This window comes from Anastrepha obliqua, chromosome 3 (genome assembly GCF_027943255.1).
Source record: "Anastrepha obliqua isolate idAnaObli1 chromosome 3, idAnaObli1_1.0, whole genome shotgun sequence".
NCBI classification, from domain to species: domain Eukaryota; kingdom Metazoa; phylum Arthropoda; class Insecta; order Diptera; family Tephritidae; genus Anastrepha; species Anastrepha obliqua.
Window position 1 is genome coordinate 100,144,019 of NC_072894.1, and position 21,403 is coordinate 100,165,421.

The 21,403-nt window shown below is 40.7% G+C and overlaps 2 protein-coding genes across 5 annotated transcripts in view; one reads left to right on the forward strand and one right to left on the reverse strand.

Moving 5' to 3' along the window:
* Positions 1-4,456: 4,456 nt before the first annotated feature.
* LOC129242648 (internalin I) lies at positions 4,457-15,488 on the reverse strand. 4 transcript variants are annotated; one of them, XM_054879414.1, is made up of 4 exons: positions 15,258-15,488; positions 5,640-6,050; positions 4,838-5,561; positions 4,457-4,781 (listed from the first exon to the last, which is right to left on the reverse strand). In XM_054879414.1, exons 2-4 carry the CDS (start codon positions 5,985-5,987, stop codon positions 4,552-4,554), a joined length of 1,302 nt encoding a protein of 433 aa, XP_054735389.1. In that variant the 5' UTR covers positions 5,988-6,050; positions 15,258-15,488; the 3' UTR covers positions 4,457-4,551. The 4 variants fall into 4 exon arrangements, with proteins under 4 accessions (XP_054735389.1, XP_054735391.1, XP_054735393.1 ...); XM_054879416.1 differs by lacking the exon at positions 15,258-15,488 and adding an exon at positions 13,264-13,338; XM_054879418.1 differs by lacking the exon at positions 15,258-15,488 and adding an exon at positions 12,974-13,250.
* An 872-nt stretch (positions 15,489-16,360) lies between these two features.
* The window catches only part of LOC129242647 (uncharacterized), a 30,677-nt gene continuing 25,634 nt past the window's right edge, over positions 16,361-21,403 (forward strand). Inside the window, exon 1 of the mRNA XM_054879413.1 lies at positions 16,361-17,873. Coding sequence (XP_054735388.1) covers positions 16,412-17,873 — 1,462 coding nt within the window. The 5' untranslated portion in view covers positions 16,361-16,411. The remainder of the gene's footprint in view (positions 17,874-21,403) is intronic.

A 21,403-nucleotide genomic window follows, 5' to 3' on the forward strand; every position in this document is an offset into this window, starting at 1 on the left:
CAAAGTTACGACCGACGCTAGAGGGTGTTCAGACATGCACTATTTCATTTGAATTCAAATGATTAGTTTCGTAAAAGCATTATTAGAACTGTAATTCTGACTTTTTGTTATGTATTTTGCACGCCCACGAATTTTCTTAATGTATTACTTGATGTACATATCTATATTTACCATACATGTACATATATATATGTGAGTATGTGCATATGAATACAGGTTGTACGTAAAATCTCACCCCGCTGTGTAGATAAATAGCGTAACTCTGTCAACTGCAATAACAAAATTGGTATGTGCATACAAGGCTTTTTTTATATTCCCACCTGTTAGAAGTATCCTGCAGGAAAAAAAACATGTGGAGATTCTGTAATATCTATTGCGAGTACCTTTTAAGAGTATTTAATTGCAATATTTAATAAGCGGGTAGTCTATTCAACAAATACTGGAAGATGTGAAGGCCAGCAAAAAGTGTAACAAAAAAGGCACAAATAGGGACCGAATCCTTCCTTGTAGTCAAGTTGGTTGGTTGGTATATATAATTGGTGATTCGCCAAGATTCCAATTATCTCTTCCGCAACATTTTTTTACCACATCCTCACTACCAACAAGTTATATGGTTCATTCCTACACGACCGTATCTAGTCTGTGCGATTGAGTAGCCTTATAAGCTTGTTTATGTCTATTCCGGCCAGCTCTTCAAGGTTCTCAAAAAGCGATTTGCTAAGAGTTAACAACCTCACCTTCCAGATAGCAGGGCATTCACAGAGGAAGTGGAAGATATTTTCCTTTTTCTCCAGTTGCTTAAAACTGTGACAGTTTAATTTGTAAGGGGTACCCATTTTAATTGCTTGCTCATCTTTCGGTCAGAAGCCAGTTATCACTGCCATGCGTCTGTCGGCATCCCTACGTTTCATTTTTATCAATATTGATGTTTGTTTGTGCTTGTAGTTGGGCCATAACATTCTGCTGACTTTGCATGTCATCTAATCCCTTCATCTACAACCCGCGATTCGTAGGTTTGAGGAGATTGTATTCTGGATTACACCCAGTGGTGTGAATATCGATTCTGCAGGAATGTTAAGCATGTCAGATCCCCTTCTTGCCAGTTCGTCTGCACTTTCGTTTCCTTCAATGTTCCGATATCCCGGGACCCGAATTAAGGTAACCTTATGGTTTTCGCTTAAGACGGTAAGGATATTCCTGCTTTGTTCAACCAGTTTAGAAGTTAGGCTAGACATAATAAAATAAGAGCTCAGGTAAGAAGAGGGACTATAGAGAGACATCCACAAGAGCCAACCACCATATGTACGGGAAGGAGGTATGGAAAGCATACCTATCTGGGCCAATGTAGTCAAATGTGTTGATGCGTGACTACCATTCGGAAGTGCGTAGTTTCGAATCTACGTGCATGAAACAGCAAAATGGTAGAAAACGTTTTTTCAAATAGCGGTCACCCCTTAGCAGACAATGGCAAGCCTCCGAGTTAATTTCTGCCATGAAAAAGCTTCTCATAAAAAATATCTGCCCTTGGGAGTCAGCTTAAAACTGTAAGTCCGTCCATGTGTGGGACAACATTAAGACGAACACCACACATAGGGGGAGGAGCTCACCCAAATACCCAAAGAGGGCACATATCTAGGAACAAAGCACTCGATGGCTCGAATTTTTTTCCGGCCCACTTAAATTGTTACGTTCCGGTTTCATGTTTCAAGTTATGCTTTAAAAATGATAAAAATATATGTCTAAGCGAAAGGAAAGTTTAAAACATATCGAGTAAAATTTCACGTGGAACATTTTAACCCCTTAGTTCCCATCTAAAGGGGTAATTTTTACCCTTTCTTAAAGAAGCTCCGTAAAAAACCAATTGGGAAAGTCGTTAGAGGATTAAAATATTTCAAACAATTATTGCTCGAAAAATTCCACTAGGGGTCTTCTAAGACTAAATCTTTATGACACCAACGTAAAAATTCCTAGAGAAGCTTTTTTATATTTGCTTTCAATTACCTATAAATGGAGGCATTCTCGTTGTATGTTTCTAAGAACAGGTTGATTGAATAAGAAATGAATGTCGACTACCAAAAGTGCTTAGTCAACAAAATTAACACTCATAATGCCAGCGTTTCTCTATTTGAGAGACAGGTCTTAACAGACAAACTGTACTAATTTAGTTTTTGAACAAATATCTCATTTCCTACAGGTTCTACTACCTCAATAAACATACCGAAATAATAACTGCGATTTGTTGGCGTTAAATGAATTCTGTTAATGTGTTGTAATTGTACCTCCTTATATGTGGCAGAATATTTTATGTGTCCGATTATGGTGGTAGATTGCTTTGTTCGCCTTTTTCGAAAATATTTGTTGAGTTATGTGAGTATTGTCTGCTGTAATTAATAGAAATGGTATTGTCATATTTCCTATAACAATATTTAATTGGATGAATATGTTTACAACAAATAAAACGGCCTAATTGGCAGGCACTCCATAAGGAGACATAATTTATTAGCTCAAGGAGAATAGAGGGCCGGTCGCACACGTAGGTATAAGGCGCGGCTTATTACTATTTATAGTAATAGAACAAACATGAGAATTTGAGAAAAAATTTTATAAAAAAAAAATCAAAGAGGCAAATTTCTTTCTTTACAGGAATAAAGTGAATATTAGTTTGGATAAAATGTTGTTCTGAGTAATTTTTCACTTGATTTAGAATTATCCGATTTAGTTCAAATATACACCATTTTCTTCAATAATTTTTACTAATTCTGAAGGCAATTAGAAAATACCGTGAAGATCACTTCGCTATTGACAAAAACTTGACCAGCTCATTTGTGTAAGTCTCTTTTGAGGCCAGCTTTATACCATCAGAGCAACATACAATCCCACGGTGCTTCTGGCGCGTAATTAATACCATACTTTTTCTTGACCAATTCAGGTCACTTATATTCGATAGTTTGCTTCAATCTGGCCAGTTGATGAAAGTAGAGGTCCGAACAGAGTGTTTGGCCTGATAGGAGTAGCTCGTAGTATATGTTTCTCTTCCGATCCGATCAAGGTAGGTAGATGAAATGGTTGAAGTACCAGTATGGCACTCCCCAAGTAGCACATGAAGTAGCGCATGAAGAAATGGAGCTTCATCTCTTCTGTGCTTTCCTGTGTAATAAATTGTACCCAGTCAAATGTTACCTGCACACCCAAGAGATTTAATCTCTTCCTTACAGGAGTTGACTATTTTGGATCTTCACCATTGTGTTGTCAGAGCTTTGATCGCGGCTTGACTATCGGAAAAATTTTAATATCTCCCACATTCCGTAAGCTTTCGCATGCTGGTAGGATCGTCAAGACTTCTGCCTGAAAAACGGCAGTACTAAGGAAATATATAAATTGGCTGATTCATTCATGGAGCCATTAATTAAGACCGAGGTACCAGCAACGGTACAGATATCAAACTCCAGTTTGCGGATAGAGAGATATATACCAGAGAGAGATCCGACCAAACACATAGTCAGAGCTTTTAATGCGGATTTGGTAATCTGTTGGGTCGATTCAACGCAATTATATATGTATATATATATATATTATATATATATATATATATATATAAGTAGATACATATTTGGTGCCTCCACCGTTTTTGGGTGTTTGGCCGAACTCCCCCTCCTATTTTTATTGGACGTCTTGATGTTGTTCCACAATTGGAGCGACCTACACTTTTAAGCCGACTTCGAACGGCAGATGGTTTTTTATGAGCAGTTTTTTCATTGACAGAAAAACACTCGGAGGTTTGCCATTGTAAGGCGGGGAGCGAAAAAAAATGTGTCTATCAATTGGTGTTTCGTGCTCGGAGTTTCGAACTTGTACACTTTTAAATGCACCAACCCATTCGGCTACGGTGGCCACAACGCAATTTGGTTACAATTTTTTTCGTCTGTAGTTTTTGTATGTCAGCCATTTATCATCGTCGGTTACTCCGTTAAACAAAAAAGGGTAAACTTCGTTAGGTTTCAGCTGTTCAAAAGGTCATTTTCATCAATCGAACTTCTTCTTGAGATCAGGTTTGTGCAAATATTTCGACATGACTTTACGACTAATCCTCAATTCTCAAAAAATAAAATAAGTGCCCGCAGGCCAGTACGACTCCAAAATTTCCATGATTTTATTGACATTTTCTTCGATTGACCTACCAGTGCCTGCTTCATCTTTGACGTCTATATTACCAAAACGGAATTATTAAAACTAGCGTGCTTTTCCATTCTTTACTGCATTGGACCAATAAATACTATAATTTTTTTTAGCTTGCTGTTCTACCTTTTTACATTGGAAACGGTGGCATTTTCCCTTCTTTACCATATGGCTCATTAAAGGCCTCTAGTGGAAATCTCCCTGAATTTTTCAGTTCACCTCATTGCATATAATGGTAGAATTTCTACAACGATCGAAAGTCACACCATTTTTAGTACTTAGTAAAATATGTATTTTCCAATAAAATATATCATTTGAATCTTTATTTTGAAAAGCCTTAAACTGCTTATTATTCTGATTAGTTGCATTCTGCAATCAGTCGTTGCTATCGCTAGACATTTGCTGTTGCAGCGTAGGCAACCGCAGTTCGAAACTTTCATTACCCAATGGAGAGTGTGTGGATGAGTTTGATGAAGAACTATTTGAAGACGTAGTCCAAGCCTGACGACGCTGGCGCCGGTTGCGACGCGCCAAACTAACCACTGAACCAACCACGGGCGCGCCCATGGAGAGTGAGTTACGACGCGTTTCAGCCGAATGAGAAACTGTGAAAAATTATTATTAAACAATTGACAAAAATATTCAATGAACTTCGACACACCAGAAGCTGGCCTTTGCAACTGATTCGAACCGCTTCTTTCAGAGGCTGCACGCTGAGGCGCTGTGGCAGGCCTCCGCGTAGCTACAGCCACAATTGGCAATGACGACGCATTCGATTCGGCGTGTGAAGAGTCGGAGTACAACTCGCTCGAAAGCGATGAAATCTCACCATCTGTTGAGGAGTTAACATTGGCAGATTCAATGACAATTGTGGCCTGCGTGACGTTCTCCTCTCCCAAAGTTGCGCCATCCAATAGCCGCAGCGTAGGCACGCTACGTTGCATTGTGGTGCGGTAGAGTGAGAGATTGACGACAGGATTACCCTGTAACTCTAATTCCCGCAAATTCGGACACAAGCCGAGAAAAGTAAGTAAACCCAAGTCACTGATACGATTATTCTGCGCGCTCAGATGCTGCAGTAAAGGCAGTTCGGTGAGCGGATCAACGCGTTGTATCATATTGCCATCGGCGATAAGTGTGCGCACAGCTGGCAGCCCACTTGTGCCATCGAAACTATTCAGTCCACAATTACTCACATTCAAATAATTCAAATGCATCAGACCATAGCCGAGATCGCGCAACGAACAAAGTACACTACCACTCAAGTCAAGATGCTGCAGCCGTGGCAAGAAGAGTGGCAAGCGCGCCAAACTGATGGAGTAGGAGATGACGCGCAGACGCACTATTTCCACATTATGCAAATCATTGCGTCCCGTGACACGGCGCTGAAGATATGAAAAGAAAATATGTACCATAAATTAAAAAAAGGGGAAAAATATTTGCTCACAATTTGTGCTACTCACCAACAATTCATCCAATGAAGGTTCCGGCAGTTGTGGCGGCAAATTTATCGGCAACAGCTGTACCACCGGCACCACAGGCCAATGATTCTCCTCCTCTAGCGCGGCTATATCACGATCGAAATCGCTGAAGCGTGGCAGTGGGCGTACGCGTACAGGATGCGGACTAAGCACAGGCAAGCGACGTACATTGGCTGGTGTCTCAGGTGGTTGTACGCGTATCTCAACAGCGCCAGCCGGCAGTGGTTGCATCGGTTCGCCCACCGTCGGTACATCATCAACTGCCTCGGCGGAATAGGAATTGTCGGGCGAAGATTCATCGTAACCAATAGGCGCCTCTAAATTGGGCATTTTTATGGATTAATCTGCGATAACCGGCGCGTAGCTGCATTTATGTGGCGCAGTTATTGTGAACTGAAAAAATAAAATTTACACGAATTATTGATCAAACTAGCAATAACACGAAAGTTGGCAAGGACAACTGAACAAATGAAATATGGGTAGAAGAGAAATAAAAATAAAATGAATGAACTGTGGTGTTGGTAAAAAAGGAGGACAGAAGAAAATTAAAAGGAAAATCATGAAAAACAAATTTGTATATTAATTTTATGTGCTGAAATATTTTACTCGCAGTACCAGTACACAATCTTCACAATTCAGTAGTTACTAAAAGTCTCAAAATATTCCCCTAAATAGGTATTTCTTTACACGAGTGAGTTCTGTGCTCAACAATGGAATGCACGATTTGCTTATTATTTCATTCACTTAGCATTCAATTTTGCCATTCTCAACTGGCTTATAAAAAAGCGGTTATACACCGCAGGAAAAAATTATAAGACCAACTAAATGTCTTATGTTTTTAATAACAGTTTAGGGCTAACAATTTAAATTAAGGATTAAGAAAAGTAAAATCTATAGAAAGAAAAAAGGACAAGACCAATCTCATTATATTTAAAATATATATATAAATTATATATGTATATATATTTTGTTTTTTTGGTTCCTAGGCGGCCTCCGTAGCCGAATGGGTTGGAGCGAGACTACTATTCGGAATTCACAGAGAGAAATCATTAAGAAAGAGGCAGGCAATGGCAAACCTCCGAGTGTATTTCTGCCATGAAAAAGCTCCTCATAAAAATATCTGCCGTTCGGAGTCGGCTTGAAACTGTAGGTCCCTCCATTTGTGGAACAACATCAAGACGCACACTAGAAATAGGAGAAGGATCTCTGCCAAACACCCAAAAAGGGTGTATGCGCCAATTATATACATATATATATATATACCATATATTCATTTACTATATTACAAAAAAGCACCTCGAAAGTCTTTTATGTGGACGAAAATGCTCAACATCGTATGCAAAAAAAAAAAATTGTCAAAAATCAACGCGTCCAACTTACCAATGTTAAGCTAAAATTGAATGAGCTATAAAACTGCATACTTATAAGTTTTCTAAAAGTTCTAGTTAAAAAGTAAAACTTTTTAAATAATTTTTTTTTTTAAATATAGCACTTTTTTGAATTTGTTAATGTGTCTTTTGGAAAATTGTGAAGTTTTCGGTTATTTTTATTTATTTGTATATAAAATATTTGAATGAATAAATTCATACAGACTACAGGTATAATGCTTACAATTAATTAATCATAATTACAAAGAAAAACAACGAGTTGAGATAATTGACTAAAATGGCATACGGCTATGTAAAATCGGCTAGGGCTAATCGAAGCTCGCATAATGGATTTATCGTATTGAATTAAAGCCGAATAAGGCCAATGCGGACCTGTCATGACACGAGGCTCCTGAGATGCAGGCCGTGTCATTCACGCCAATTACCGTGAATCCAATTAACTTAATAACAATAATTTGTATCTGTAGTGTGGCCAATGAAGGACCTAACAAATATTTTGTGTCCATCTAATAACGGCGTTTTAAAATAAAAATTTCTTGGCTACTACTTGGCTTCGAAAAATAATCTCTTCCGCAGTTGCAATGCTAAATTTCATGAATTGAGTTGTGAATTTCTCAAGTATTAACAATACATCCATAAATCAAGCCCTTCTGCTACTATTTTTTATTCACAAATGTGAAGAAACGGTTAGTCGTGAGAGATATGGGTCAATTGTTTATCGACTACACGAAGTTCAAAGTTCAAAGAGCAATCAAGTTAAAGGAGGTTGGCCTTGGAGGCAATCTCTAAAGGGGCATGGTATCATTTTTGGGCAGTTAGCACCTTATTTCTCTGTACTTCGGACAGGTCTTACTATTCTTGAGGATCGTGCCAGGATAATACTTCCAAGTATGTAGGATTGGAACAAGTGGAAAATCTGTACCGAAGCTGGTATCTCTGTCTTCACTAATGGCTCCAAAATGGAATCGATAGTCGGAGCAGGGGTTTTCTCTAAATCAGCAAATTTGTCTATTTCCTTATAATTACCGAATACTGGCAGAAGTCTTTGCTATTCTGTAGGTATGCAAAATGCTTACGCAACATGGGGACGAGGAAGATATTAACATTTTTTCCGATACTTAAACCGCCATCCAGGCTCTGTCGACGCCATGGTGCAGATCCAAATTAGTCAACTCCTATAAAGAGGAGTGTCTTGAGTGTGAAGGTAACGTTCCTCTGATCTGTGTTCCAGATCATAGCTTACCAGGAAGGGGTCGACTGAATTGGTCTCCTACATGGTCATCGGTATCCCACTGACTGCTTTTAAAGGGAGATTTCATCACTTATTTCTTCATGGTTCTAGTGCAATAGAAGAAGGACTCAGAACGTACTGCAGGCTCCATGCTATTCAATTTCCAAGCTCGTAGCTCTGTTTACCGACCATGGGACAATCGGCATACACGCGGAAAAACTAGGTTTACCATTTAACCCCCTACACGGAAGCTGTGAGGTCCTTTCAGAGAAGGAGTCTGTTGAGCACTTTCTCTGTAAATGTTCGGATTTGTCAACTAGACGATTAAGTTTACTGGGTGCTCCTATCCCCGAAAGCCTCGGGCAGTCCGCCAACCTTAATCCAATCAATCTTCTTCATAATATCAATAGCTCTGGTTGGCTGGAAGTCTCATAATGATATCAAATCGGAGCTTTAGTGCTACTTGAGGGTGGTAGACTGGTAGTTCAGCCATTTAACAACCTTCACTTATTTTATTATTTTGCAGATCTTGAGTAATCGTAGGCTTTGATTGAAGGCCATCGTAGAATGGAAATATTATATATATATATATATATATAAGGTCCTCTAACTCCTAGTTGGAGCATAGGGCGTCAACAACTCCGCTTCGCCTTCGAACACGGTTTTGTGCAAAGGCTCTCAGTTCGTTCTAGGCCTTATGTACGGACCTCATTTGCGCCTCCGTTGAGCGGCGCCTGGTGGTTCGTGGCCTGTCTGCACTTCGTCTTGTCTGTTCGGAGGGGTTCCATCACAGCGCCTGTTGGGCGATGTTGTCGTCACTCTTCCTCAGGGTGTAGCCGATCCATTGCCATTTATTCTGTGGATTTCAGTCGTTACATCGGATTGATTAGCCTCCGTAAATCGGTGTTAAATATAGTTCGAGGCCAGAAATTTCGCATTATGCGGTGCAAGCAGCGGTTGATGAACGTTTGGAGACGCCTTGTGAGTGTAGAATGGAAAGCGGTCGAAAAATCGAAAAAATGTTTTTGATTTTTATTTTATCTATTGTTTTATGAATACATACATTTGTAAGCATTCATTTCTCTACCCTTGATTTTCGCTACTAAGTTTACCCACTTTCGCTTCGGGTAGGTTTGCTTCAATCCCACAAAAATGACCCCGAAACCGTTATATATTATTTTATTGCATATATCTAATGCGCACTTGAGTTCCTGCTCTCAACCCCCGTCCTCAATTTCTTTTCCGTTTTGGTGACTTCGAGAAGAATTTTTTCATAAAACATTAACAATCACACATTTGTATTCGAACGTATTTGGGTATCTGTATGTCAGGTGAATTGTTGTTGTTGACACATTTGCGCAACTTTTCCAACAGCCATTTCACTGCCTTTAGGCACTCAAGTATTCAGGCTTTTTATGACATGCTGAGTGTTCTTTTTTTCCTTACAATAAATGCGGGCTTTAGCTGCATTTGCCTTTAGGGCGCAAAGACTGCTTGACTGACGTCAGCGTTTTGTTTGTGTGTGTGTGTGTGTGTAAGTGCGCGCTCTTTAATACACTGGTATGTAATTGTATTGTTTGCTTGTGTGACGTCACAACAAATGCGTGTGACCGAAGAGTGGTGTTAAGTATTTAGTTGGCACAACGCTTGGTTGGCTCATTGGCAAAGACTAGCTGGCTGGCTGGCTTAAGAGATGGATAGTAGGAATTGCAAATTGCGTGACACAGCCACCGGGCAGCCGGCTGCAGCCAAGTGCAATAAATTTGTGGCGAAATTGGACGGCATCCAGTTTGTCTTGATGACATCAATAGAATATAAAAATTTAACTTTGGGTAGTTGGTGTTTGCTTCTATCACTGCGTGACTTCATAAACATAGAGTTTTATGAGTTTCAGTGAAATATCGCTAAGCATAAATAACAAGAGGTAAAAAAGAAGGTATTTGTATGTGTGTATTCACCTAAGTATCTAACGCTCGCTGCAACTTTGACCTTTTTAAAAGTGTATATATATATTTGTTTTTTTTTGTTTCTTAGTGGGCGTCGCTGACATCTCCAAAGCCTGTCTAATTCCCTTAACAAACTTTTCAGATTGTCTCCTTCTATTTTTTTTTTTTTTTTGCCCCCAAAAAAGTGTTGTCGCGTTGGCGTTGTTGACCTTTTGAAATGTCTCGAAAGCAATTAAATGCAGACTCGAGACTTTTTTGGCGCACGACGAAGCTGCTGCGCAACAGCCCAAACACCCGCACAGAAACCTGTGCCACCAACTCGCTGACGGAGTACTGCTTGCAGCGGTGGCGGGTATACGCTCACACAGTTACAAATATTCGCTTATAAAATGCTGCATCAACCCACGTCGCTGCCAACTGCCAACTGCCAAATGCCATCATCACCACCAGCATCAGCATCAGTGTTGCTATTGTTGTGGCGCTATTCGGACTGCTGGTGTCAGCGGCTGCATCATTGTTTGGCTGCTAAATCACCCATTCCATACAGCATGCAGCTCAAACACTTTTTATCCTTTGTTTGCCTCAAGCAGAGGAAGCATCACAGTATTGGCATTGGTAGTGGTAGTGGCAGCTAAAGCTGTTGCGCCTGCCATGTTATTGCTATTGTTAAACTTTCTGCTGCCGGCTTTTCGCTGTTGTTGCAGATGCTGCCTGCTTCCCTGTTCCCCTGTCTGCCTTTCTGTTGTTGCTTGTGTTATTGCCAGAATGGTTGGTTATGCGCGTGTACCTATTTGCAGTCATGTTGTTTTTTTGTCGGGGATTGGTTGATTTATTATATCCTGAGCTTTTCCGATTGACGTCATCGTGCAAAAATGTGCGCTACATGCGCGTTGGTAGTGTGCTGGCGTCTTTCCTATTGCTTGTTGTAAGTAAAAGCATAAAAAATAGTGGCAGCAGCAAAAAACAGCGCATGCGCTTCGACCAAATATTTCTTAAAGAAGCTTTGAGCGGCAGAGAAAAAGCTGGGCAATGGAAGAGGCAATCAATTCTGAAAAGAAGAGTAAGTAAGCGCGTTTAGTAACTTTGTAGCTCTTGTTCTTGGCGCGCACGCTCCACATTCTTCATAAAGTAAGGTGGACGTCATAAATTCATGTGTGTGTACGGTGACGACAGAAGGTGGCAGAAATTTTTGGAAATTGTTGCACACATACATACATACACATACAAGCATTGCACATACCCAAAACTTCTGCATGGATAATACTCTAGATATACTTATACTCGCACACAATGAGAAAAATCTTGGATTTCAGTGATGGATTGAGAAAAAGTTTAAAAACTGTAGAAGGAGTCGTCAAACTTTGCACGCTGATCACGGCTCTAACTATTGTCTACTTCTTCTTTCTCTTGATTGGCGCTATAACGGTTTACACGATTCTGACCGAGTTTAACAAAGTACTCCAGTCGTGCTAACCCGCACCAGTTGGACACACCAAGTGAAGCCAAAACTTTTTCCACCTGATCCTTTCAACGAAGAGAAGGTTTTCTTCTTCCTCTGCTTCCACCAGCTGGTACCGCATCAAATACTTTTAGAACCGGAGCGTTTCTATCCATTCGGACGACATGACTCGGCCAACGAAGTCGCTCGATCTTTATTCGCTGCGCTTTGCCTATGTTGTCGTAATGCTCATACAGCTTATTGTTTCATTGCCAACGATACTCGGCGTCGCTAACGTGCAAATCCCAAAAATCTTCCTAAGAGTCTTTGTCTCAAACACTCCAAGGATCGTCTAATCGGATGTTGTCATCGTCCAAGCTTCTGCGCCATTCGTTAGGAGGGGTATGATGAGATCCTTGTAGAGTGTTAGTTTTGTTCGTCGAGGGAGGACTTTACTACTTAATTGCCTACATAGTCCAAACTAACACTTGTTGGCAAGAGATATTCTCTGTTTGATTTCAAGGCTGACATTGTTATCGGTGTTAGTGCTGGTTCATAGATAATCAGAGACTTTTACAACCACTCACTTCATTTAAATAAAAAAAGGTGATATGCATTTGTTAAAGGAGTTATAAGATAAGAAAAAATCTCCCAGAGATACTTGGTGAATTACGTAAAGAAATTGTGCGCAAAATTTCATAGTCATTCATGGATACCTATCGAAGGATGTCCGGAAGAATCCCCACAAAAGTCGAGCGCTGCGGCTTTTCAGCTTTTAAAGTTAATTCAATTGCCTTTGATTTACCTCTTACTTCGATCTCGTGCACTTACCCAGCGCTCGCTGAGTTGACGCGAATCTAATCCCAAGGCGACGACCGTAGCCAAAATGGTAGAAAAAGTTTTACTAATAGCAATCGGTCCTCGGCAAGCAATGGCGAACCTCCGATTGTATTTCTGCCATGAAAAAGCTCCACACTAAAAATAGGAGGAGGAACTCGGCCAAACACTCAAAAGCGGTGTAAGCGCCAATTATACTTGTATATATATAATCCTCTCATTACGCGGGGAAACCACCTCGAAGGTCGCCTGTCTAGCTGGTTCATACATCCTGCAGTTTCCTGTAATGTGCCTATGACTAAGAACCCAAATGCGCCTAATATCGAAATATTCAGATACGGTCGGGAGGTGCAGACATTCCCCGACAAATTTCGAGCGCATCAATATCGAGCCCAAGGCGCTAATTGTCGCTAGACTGTCGGAGTAAATGTTTACTTTTATAAAAGTTAATCAACTGGTTCTTTGATGGCGTCTACCTCTGCTTGGAAGACACTGCAGTGTTTCAGTTGTCTGCATTGGTGCTTGATGGGGGGCTTCTCGAGGAATACTCCCCCACCAACTCATCTGTCCAGCTTTGAGCCATCAGTGAATAGGTCTAATATGCACTGCAGCCTTTCAAGCCTCCCCTGAAGGAATGTGAATGAAAAGTTCCCGCTCTGACCCAGCAAGAGTGTGTATCCATGTCATCGTCACCATGGGGATTAACACAAAGTTTGTAAGGAAAAAGAAGTGTCTACAGCTTAAGTCGAGTTTCTGGGCTGAGTACCTCGGTCAGAGCATGTGCGGCGACAGTTTTGCCTGTGATACCGCGGGTACCACATTCAGCATTTCATTAAGAAGTCCGAAGGGCACGACTGATTTCATTGAGTGCAGATCCTTCGTATCTCTTTAGCTTCTTAATTGATGCCGTGCTCTCCAGTGGATGTCCCCAGACGGGGACGCCATGCAGCAAAACTGGCCTTATAACTACGCTATAGAGATAGAATATACTATGATTCTAGGCGATAGACCCAAGCTGCAGCTGATGGCCCTACTGCTTCCATACAAGACGACTGCCGCCTTCTTAAACCTCTCTTCAATGTTGGTTGTTGTTGTTGTTGTAGCAGCATAAACAATGCTACTGGAGGTACAGTCCTTGGCCGGATATAAATCCGGGTCGTTTCGGTAACGCAGAACCGACTGTCGTGGAAACGTCTCCTATGTTGGCCTTCAACGTTGGCTTTCTGTGAAGAATTAGCCGTAGGTACTTTACCCTATCAGAAAGTATAATACAAATGGAATACCTATTCGTTAAGGGCATAAGTTCCGTCTTGACAGGCCACAATCTGCAGTAATTTGCCGAAAAAAAAAAATTAATAAAGTATTAAAAAATATCTCCAAATTTTGCTCAGTGTCAAATTGTAAAGAGTCCTGCAAAGTAGATGGGAAAGGCTTGGTTGTTTGAGCTAAAAATAGACACTAACTTTGCTATAAATATACCTATACTATATATACAAATACTGTAGGCATACATACATACACATAATAATATTTGGGTGTGATATTGGGTAATTACCGAAAATGCACCCACACAAATACATATGAGATGAGTACAGCTGAGGAATGGTGCTTGAAATATAGGCAAGTAATATGAATCTTCAAGTAAGGGAGAGCAGAAATAAAAGTTGCAAGGGAGTAGGGAAATACTTAGCATGCGAAATACATGTACATATGTAGGGATAAGTACAAAAACAAATATGTGGGCGCAAAGAGGAGAGATGATAGTAGTGAAAGGCGTTTTGAAAGAAAGGAAATAGTGGGAAAACACGGGCAAGTGATGGTGGGAAGCGAACGTAGTAGGAAGTAGACAAATGGCGAAAATGAAACAAACGAAAGTTAAAAAAAATATATAAAAATTACTTTTTATAATTGCTTTTGTTTTTGGCAATTGCAAATTGTATTTACAATAGTGAAAATAAAGTTCAACCAACGAAAAGAACTCGCTGTTGCAAGCATACATGGGTGTATACATTTATGAAATTATTTCCACCCCAAACATGCGCCAAGTACGGCTTTCCCGCATACGCACATATGCACGTACAAATCTACACACAAAAACCAAGTTACTTATGTGGCTTTTTGGTGGTGAGATGTTTTTTGGCAGCCACTAGCACTGCTGACGTCATCATAAAGCATAGACTACAACAAAGGCGTTTGCATGCGAACGAAGTAAGAGAAAGTGGCCTGGCAGAGTAACGAACCAACCAGACTGTCAGCGGCAGCAGACTTAGCACAAGAAAAGCATGAAAGCATACTATGGCAGGGAAAGCATTTAAACAGCAGCCATTTTGGGCGCAAGCAGTGCTTAAACAAGTCAGTCGCTTTGTAGCCGTGAACGCGAGCGAACGCGTCGCGAAAAAACGAACCACTTGTATAGTGAAGCGTTGAAGAAGTGTTCAAGAGTCAAGTGAAGTGAAATGAGCTTTGTTGTGGCAAAGTAAGTGGGATATAAATAACAAAATAACAAATACAAAAATTTACGAAAAAGCAGATAAACAAGAACAAAACAAAATTAAAAAATAGCTAAAACAAAAAAATAATCTAAAGATATGCGCTAAATATTAAAAAATATTTGAAAAATTATTAACTAAACTTTAAAAACGTCCAACTAGGATACAAAGGAAATTCGCGTACACACAGCAGCACACACGCATTTACATAGGCTGTTAAGAGGCAAATGTAAGGCGCTTGAATGCTTGAAATACTGAATATTTTGCTTACCCAGAAATGCTATTTAGGTCAAAACGAACTGGACCAAGCGACACGAGACCAGCGAGGAGCTGAAAAATAGATACGCGCGTGTGGAATAACAAACGGAGGTAAATACGCGGAAAATAAAAGACGTGAAGTCGTACACTTAAGCAAACCAAAAAAAAAAAACAACAAATGAATAAAAAATAAAAATACACATTTTGATTGAGTGATAAAAGCGCGAAATGACAGTTAAATCAAATATCAAAACTCAATTAAACATAAAATCAATAAGCAGTGGCACGCGCGTGGCAGACTAGTGGGAAAACGAAGAAGAAGAAACAGCAGCAGCAGCATTAGCGTAGCACTGGCAGGCAGCGCAGGTGAAAGAGGGACTTCAAAAGCCTAGCGAGTATTTCGAATGAATTCGATTTTTTTGTGGGTCAATGAAAAGTGAAGGTTTCACACAGATAAATACGTGAAACTAAGGAAATAACAACAATGCTTAATAAGCATAGTATAGGAAAATTATCATGTAAAGCACAGCAACAAAAGCAAAGAAACGAAAATCATTGGTTTGAGTTTTCAACAAACGCTGAATAGCCTGACAAGATAAGTAACCAAGCAAAACATAGCAAAATTAAGAGGAAAACAATAAAGAAATAAGCATTGAAAAGACCCAAAGACGAAAGGCACATTTTCAGATACAAAAGTAAATAAGAAAATATACAAGACATAGCAAAAATTTAAGGAAAATTTTCAAATACAAAAACAAATAAGTATTGCCACAAGGCGCATTTGGTGGGTGTAGAAACATGAAGGCCGAAACTACTTGGCAAAACTAAGAAAAAAGTCCAAAAAGAAACCACAAACAAAAACGAAATACATACAACACAAATTCTAAAAACAACAACAATAATTCCAAAAACCAACAACTCAACTAGTCAAGCGTACCGCAAGTAGCGAGCATAGTTTATAACCATTGCAAAGTAGTTAAGTAGCAGCAGCTGTTTACTTAACGCAAAGCAGCAAATAATTTTGTTAACCGAAAAGAAAGCGAGCACCAAAAACAACAATCTTTATCCCTTTAACCAATAACAAATAACCAGCAACAGCAGCAGTAGCAGGCAAAACCCACAAGCGCTAACCCATTTCCGCGTAGGTTGTTGCAAGAGAGCTTGAAGATGGAAGCCACCCCGAAGGTGCATCGTCATCGTCACCGACGTTCGGATTCGCGTCATCAACGGCACGAGCGTCAGAGCAATAATAGCAGTAACAGCAACAGTAACGGTAACAGCAACAGTAATAGCAATGGCCAGCAGCTTAGGCGGAGCAATGGTATTATAACAACAACAACAGCCACATCAGTAACAACGACGCCAACACAAGCAGCGGATGCGGCAGCGACGACACCAAACGCGCAATTGAATCAGCTGCAACAGACGCGAACACAACAGCAAACAACGCATTCAAACGCAATTGACTCGCCAGTGCGTGAGCGTCGTAGTCAGGCGCGGACAGCCAGAGCTCAGACTAGTGCATTGGGAATCGCCGGGACCACCGCCACCGCCACATCCATTACCACTGTAGCTGCTCCACAAACATCAACAACAATTGAAATTCCCACAGCACTTACACATCTTGCGGATGAGGAGGTCGCCGAGGATGGCACACACGGCGACTCAGAAGATGTCTGCTCTATTGTGAGTGTAACTACCGTGCATGAGCGACGTAGACTTTCCACAGAAGACACACTCGATCCATTGGGCACAACCTCATTGAGTTTGTCGACCACATCTCAGCAAACGGTTTTGTTGGTAAATGGTCATTCTCCGCCACCGCAGGAGGACGACGACGACGAAGTTGCGCACCAACAGGAGCAAGTTACCAAAGAGAACACCTTCAAGCCAACAATGACAGCGTGTGGTACAACCAGAGATATTGGCAGCATTGCGGTGAAGGAAGATGGTGCCACACAAATTGAGTCGCCTACAGCACCTAATCCTAATGGCGGCACTGGCGGTGGCGGTGGCAGCAGTCGTAACTCATCTGGCGATGCACTTAGCTTACGTGAAACGTTACAGCAGCTACCGCCTACGGTTACACACGGACATCGTCATCGACGCACACATTCGCCACAATCGCCGGCGAGGCGCACTCAAGAAGTGGACGCTTCGTTTCATCGCGGCATCTTGGGTTTCATGGATCGTGAACTGAAGCACAGTTCGCCGACGCCGTCAGCGTTAAGTGTGGGCAGTGGTAGTGCAGCGAGTGGAGGTGGGGGTGGTGGTGGTGGTGTTAGCAGTGGCGCCGGTGGTAGTGGTACAGTGCGTAAGCTGCAATCATTATCGGATCCGCAGGCGAGTCCCGCCCAACGTTCGGTACGTTCGCGCAGCAGTCTGGAGAAGAGTCCGCGTCGCAAACGTAGCAAATCGGAATCGCGTAGGCGGCGCGAACGCAAACTAATTGCCGCTGGTGAAATGGAAGTGCGACAGGCGAACGAAACTTTGATGCGATATTTGAAGCAGTGTTCAGAAATGAATGACGCTTCGTTGTCAGGCGAGCTGGAAATCGATCAGAATTACGATGAACGACGGGTGCATCGGAAAACGAAATCGCAACGGGATAAGCGTGGGCATTTAATAAGTGAGTATTCGTTCATACAAACCGCAGGAAAGAACATAAAGAGTAGGGAAAAGTATTGTTGATTTCGAGAATGAGGAATAGTGGCAGTTTGGATTGGTGCTAGAGGCAATGCGTTGCGGGTGTTAAATTGTGAGTGCAATGGGAAAAATTCGATCTTAATGCACCCAACCTTTAATGCTTTGCATTCGCGTGGTAGCTGTAATTAAGTGTCATTTGTATAGTACCCACAAATTTACTGCGACATTTCCCAACTACCAGTACAAAACGGAATGGCGTAGGTATTCACCATTCCTCGTGCAAAACAACACAAATCTATTATTAGCCTCGCTATTAGTAGCCTGCAAAGAGGTAGCGCTCACCCACTGCAATGCCTGTCACCTATACGTATACATATTTATTGGTTTCCTTACTTAGATTGAGCTCCTTGAAAGAAATTCAAAACAACTATGAGAGTTCGAAACGAATGGGCAAAACTTGAAGAGAGAACCAAAGTAATAGTAGAAATATGAGAATATATATCAGCTTAGTGCTCTTAACGCTGATTGGTGGATAAAGAGAAAAAAATAGAGCCGGTTGTTAATGGACTATTTATTCTCTATCTCTCTCACTTTATATTCTGCCTGCTTTTTGACCGTCTAATGGGGTTTCCTAAGTTATCGGTCGGCAGGAAAAAATCTTATCAAATTAGGCAATATAAGCTGAATGTAGAACATATACTTGTATATAAATATATACTTTATATTTTTCTTACTTGCATACTTCGTTACTGAATTGGCCTCAGAGGTCTCCCATCTGGTCATCGGCATCGCCCTGACTGTTGTTAAAGGGGAATTGCACAACTTATTTCTCAGGAAAGCACAGATCAGATCGATCCCCATTTCTTTGTGTGGTATTTCGAGAATCCTATGGCGAGAATCCAATATACGCAGGACGCAGATGGTGCTGGGGACTCCACGTCATACAATTTTCAAACTCGTAGCAGTGTTTACCGGTCATTGAACGATCGGCACACACGCAGGAAAGCTGAGAGAAAGAGACTATTGCTTCATTTCAGAGAAGCAGACTATTGCCAGACGATTAAGGTCACTGGGTGTTCCTTTTGTAGACAGCCTGAGGCAATGCTCCAACCTAAATCCCATTAACTTTCTTTCATCAACAGCGCCGGTTGGCTATAGATATCTGCCCGTTGCAGGTATGAAAATGGTATCAAAACAGCGCTCACCTACTTATCTATACTTCGTTAGGTTATCGTTATTATTTTCCATAATTTGGTGTTTCGTGGACACAGTAGGCTTTGAACTCGGGGCCTACCGAGTGGTATTCATTGCCAAACCCATTCGGTTACGGCTATGCGTAAAAGAGGGTGAGATGATGCCACTTTGTGGCCTTTCACGAAAGTGGAAAGTAGAGAAAATGCTGAGTTGATACTACCATGAGAGGGTTTTAAAGTTCGGTTTCTTTATTTTTACCCTTAGTGTCCCTTTAAATCATTTGATCCTAAATTGGATCCTTTGCAATTGGCCCTCTATAAACAAGTACTTCTAATCCAAGAATCTAATGTGTACCTGCCGCATATTTTTAACCCTGGTAATCCGCTTGTTTGCAAATTTGAAGTGGCATAAAAAGGTCGGTGATTTTTGACATTTTTTGGCCACGGTGTTGGGTGTTTTCTTCCACATAAAAATATATCGAGCATTCGTTATATGGAGACCACGAGTAAAATATAAAAATTTAAATTTTCTAAAAAATCTGATTAAAAAGTTTTCATTCATTCTTCATTCTTTACTTTCTACTTTGCCGTGACAATCGAACGTACAAAAAGTTAATAATATAAACTCGTACTTATTATATTAGTTTTGGAGAATGAGAGTATTGTTATAAAAAAAGATAATTAAATTAAATACTAAAACAATAAATTGTCAAAACTTTGCAATGAGCCCCAATACTACGCACTGCATCTGCATATGTGGGTTTTTAAAAATCAGAAAATAAAATTCGAGTTATACATTTTTTTATGTTTTTAAATTATTTAAGTGAATCAAGGTTAGGTTAGATTAGGTTAAGTGGCTGTCATCCCTCACACTTCGGCCTGAATAGTCTCATTGTAATACCACTGGAGCTCGTCCTTTACACTCCTTAGGCTTCTCTGAACCAACCTCTAGATTTAATGAATTTCGTTAATTTCGGCAACTTTATTTGCGATACCTCTTCAATGAGAACTCTTGAGACTCTTCAAAAAAGGCGAATCCGAGCGTGGAAAGCCTTTTTCTATATGAAGCAATGCACCAACACAGAAAGTGTTCTTTCTTCGGTTTCTTCTTCTTCAATCTAAGATTCTAAAGAAATGTAGGTGAGTTTAAACAACATGAACATTTCATCTAAATCGAGCGACCCATTCGAAAGATTTTCATAGTTTCTGATTTTTCAAAAATAAACTGAAACTGAGCTGAAACTAGAAAATTTTTGTCTCATATTCAAAAGAAATGAACACGACAACACAAGATCAATGCAATTTGAACGGCGGAATTTTCCCCATGGCTATCCCCCTATAGTTTTTTAGCTGAAGGAAAGTTATTGATCGAAGTGCACTTCCTCCAGTCCATCCACTCAACATGGAGCCACGAAATCATTTCCAAATTATTAGCAAATGCTATATCTATCTCGTCATATACGTACGTACATATAGAGAAACGATCACATCTTTTTCTTCAACCTTTATTTTGGTAATCAGAATTTAAATGTAAGCTAAGTAAATTCGTGCAAATTTATTGGGGCGAGTGGACTTTTTTACATAATATTTATCAAAGGTTACAAAAAAACTTATACACTTTCAGTTAACTACGAATAGTGACAACAGACGATATCGGGTGCTTTTAGTCGAATAGTGCCTGACTTTCTTTAGACACTCAGGTGAGGCTATTATCAACCAACCAAGGAGCAGAGTTATTGTGAAATATTTCAGCTATGCAGCTTAGCCGAAGTCGATAGCAAACATGTTTACGGATGGCTCGAAGTTGGACGGAAGAGTTGGTGTGGGAGTACTCTGCGAGAAGCTCCCTATCAAGCTCAAATATAGTCTTCCGGGTCACTGTAGTGTTTTCCAAGCGGAGGTAGGAATCAGTCGGTTGGTTGCTTACTTCTGTTATTACTGTAAATGACGTAGATATCTACTCTGTCAGCCAAGCGGCAATTAGGGCCCAGGGCTCATTGTTTGTGCGTTCGAATTCAGTGGAGAAATTCCTGACTTCATTCTCAATTGCAACTGATTACTTTGATACTAGGCTCATTTGGGTTGGCGGTCACAGCGGTGTAGAGGGAAACTGTTGAGCTGATGAGGGTTTCATCGCAAAATGAGAAGATAAGGCTAACAAAGTCAGAGCTCTCGAATTTGGTTGGTATCCTTACCGGATAGTGTCCATGCGGTGAGACTTGGAATCGCTTCGAGTCCTTTCTGCAGAAGCCGTGTGGAGGACGAGGTGGACCTTCTTCTCAGCTGCACTGCTCTCGTCGTGCAAAGATTTAGACATCTT

Bases quoted from the DNA above. Each gene is read 5' to 3' on its own strand.
- LOC129242648 (XM_054879414.1), bottom strand. From the start codon at position 5,987: ATGCCCAATTTAGAGGCGCCTATTGGTTACGATGAATCTTCGCCCGAC. The intron at 5,562-5,639 runs GTGAGTAGCACA...TCATATCTTCAG, and splicing joins CTTCATTGGATGAATTGTTG to CGCCGTGTCACGGGACGCAA. The intron at 4,782-4,837 runs GTGTGTCGAAGT...AATTTTTCACAG, and splicing joins GTTGCAAAGGCCAGCTTCTG to TTTCTCATTCGGCTGAAACG.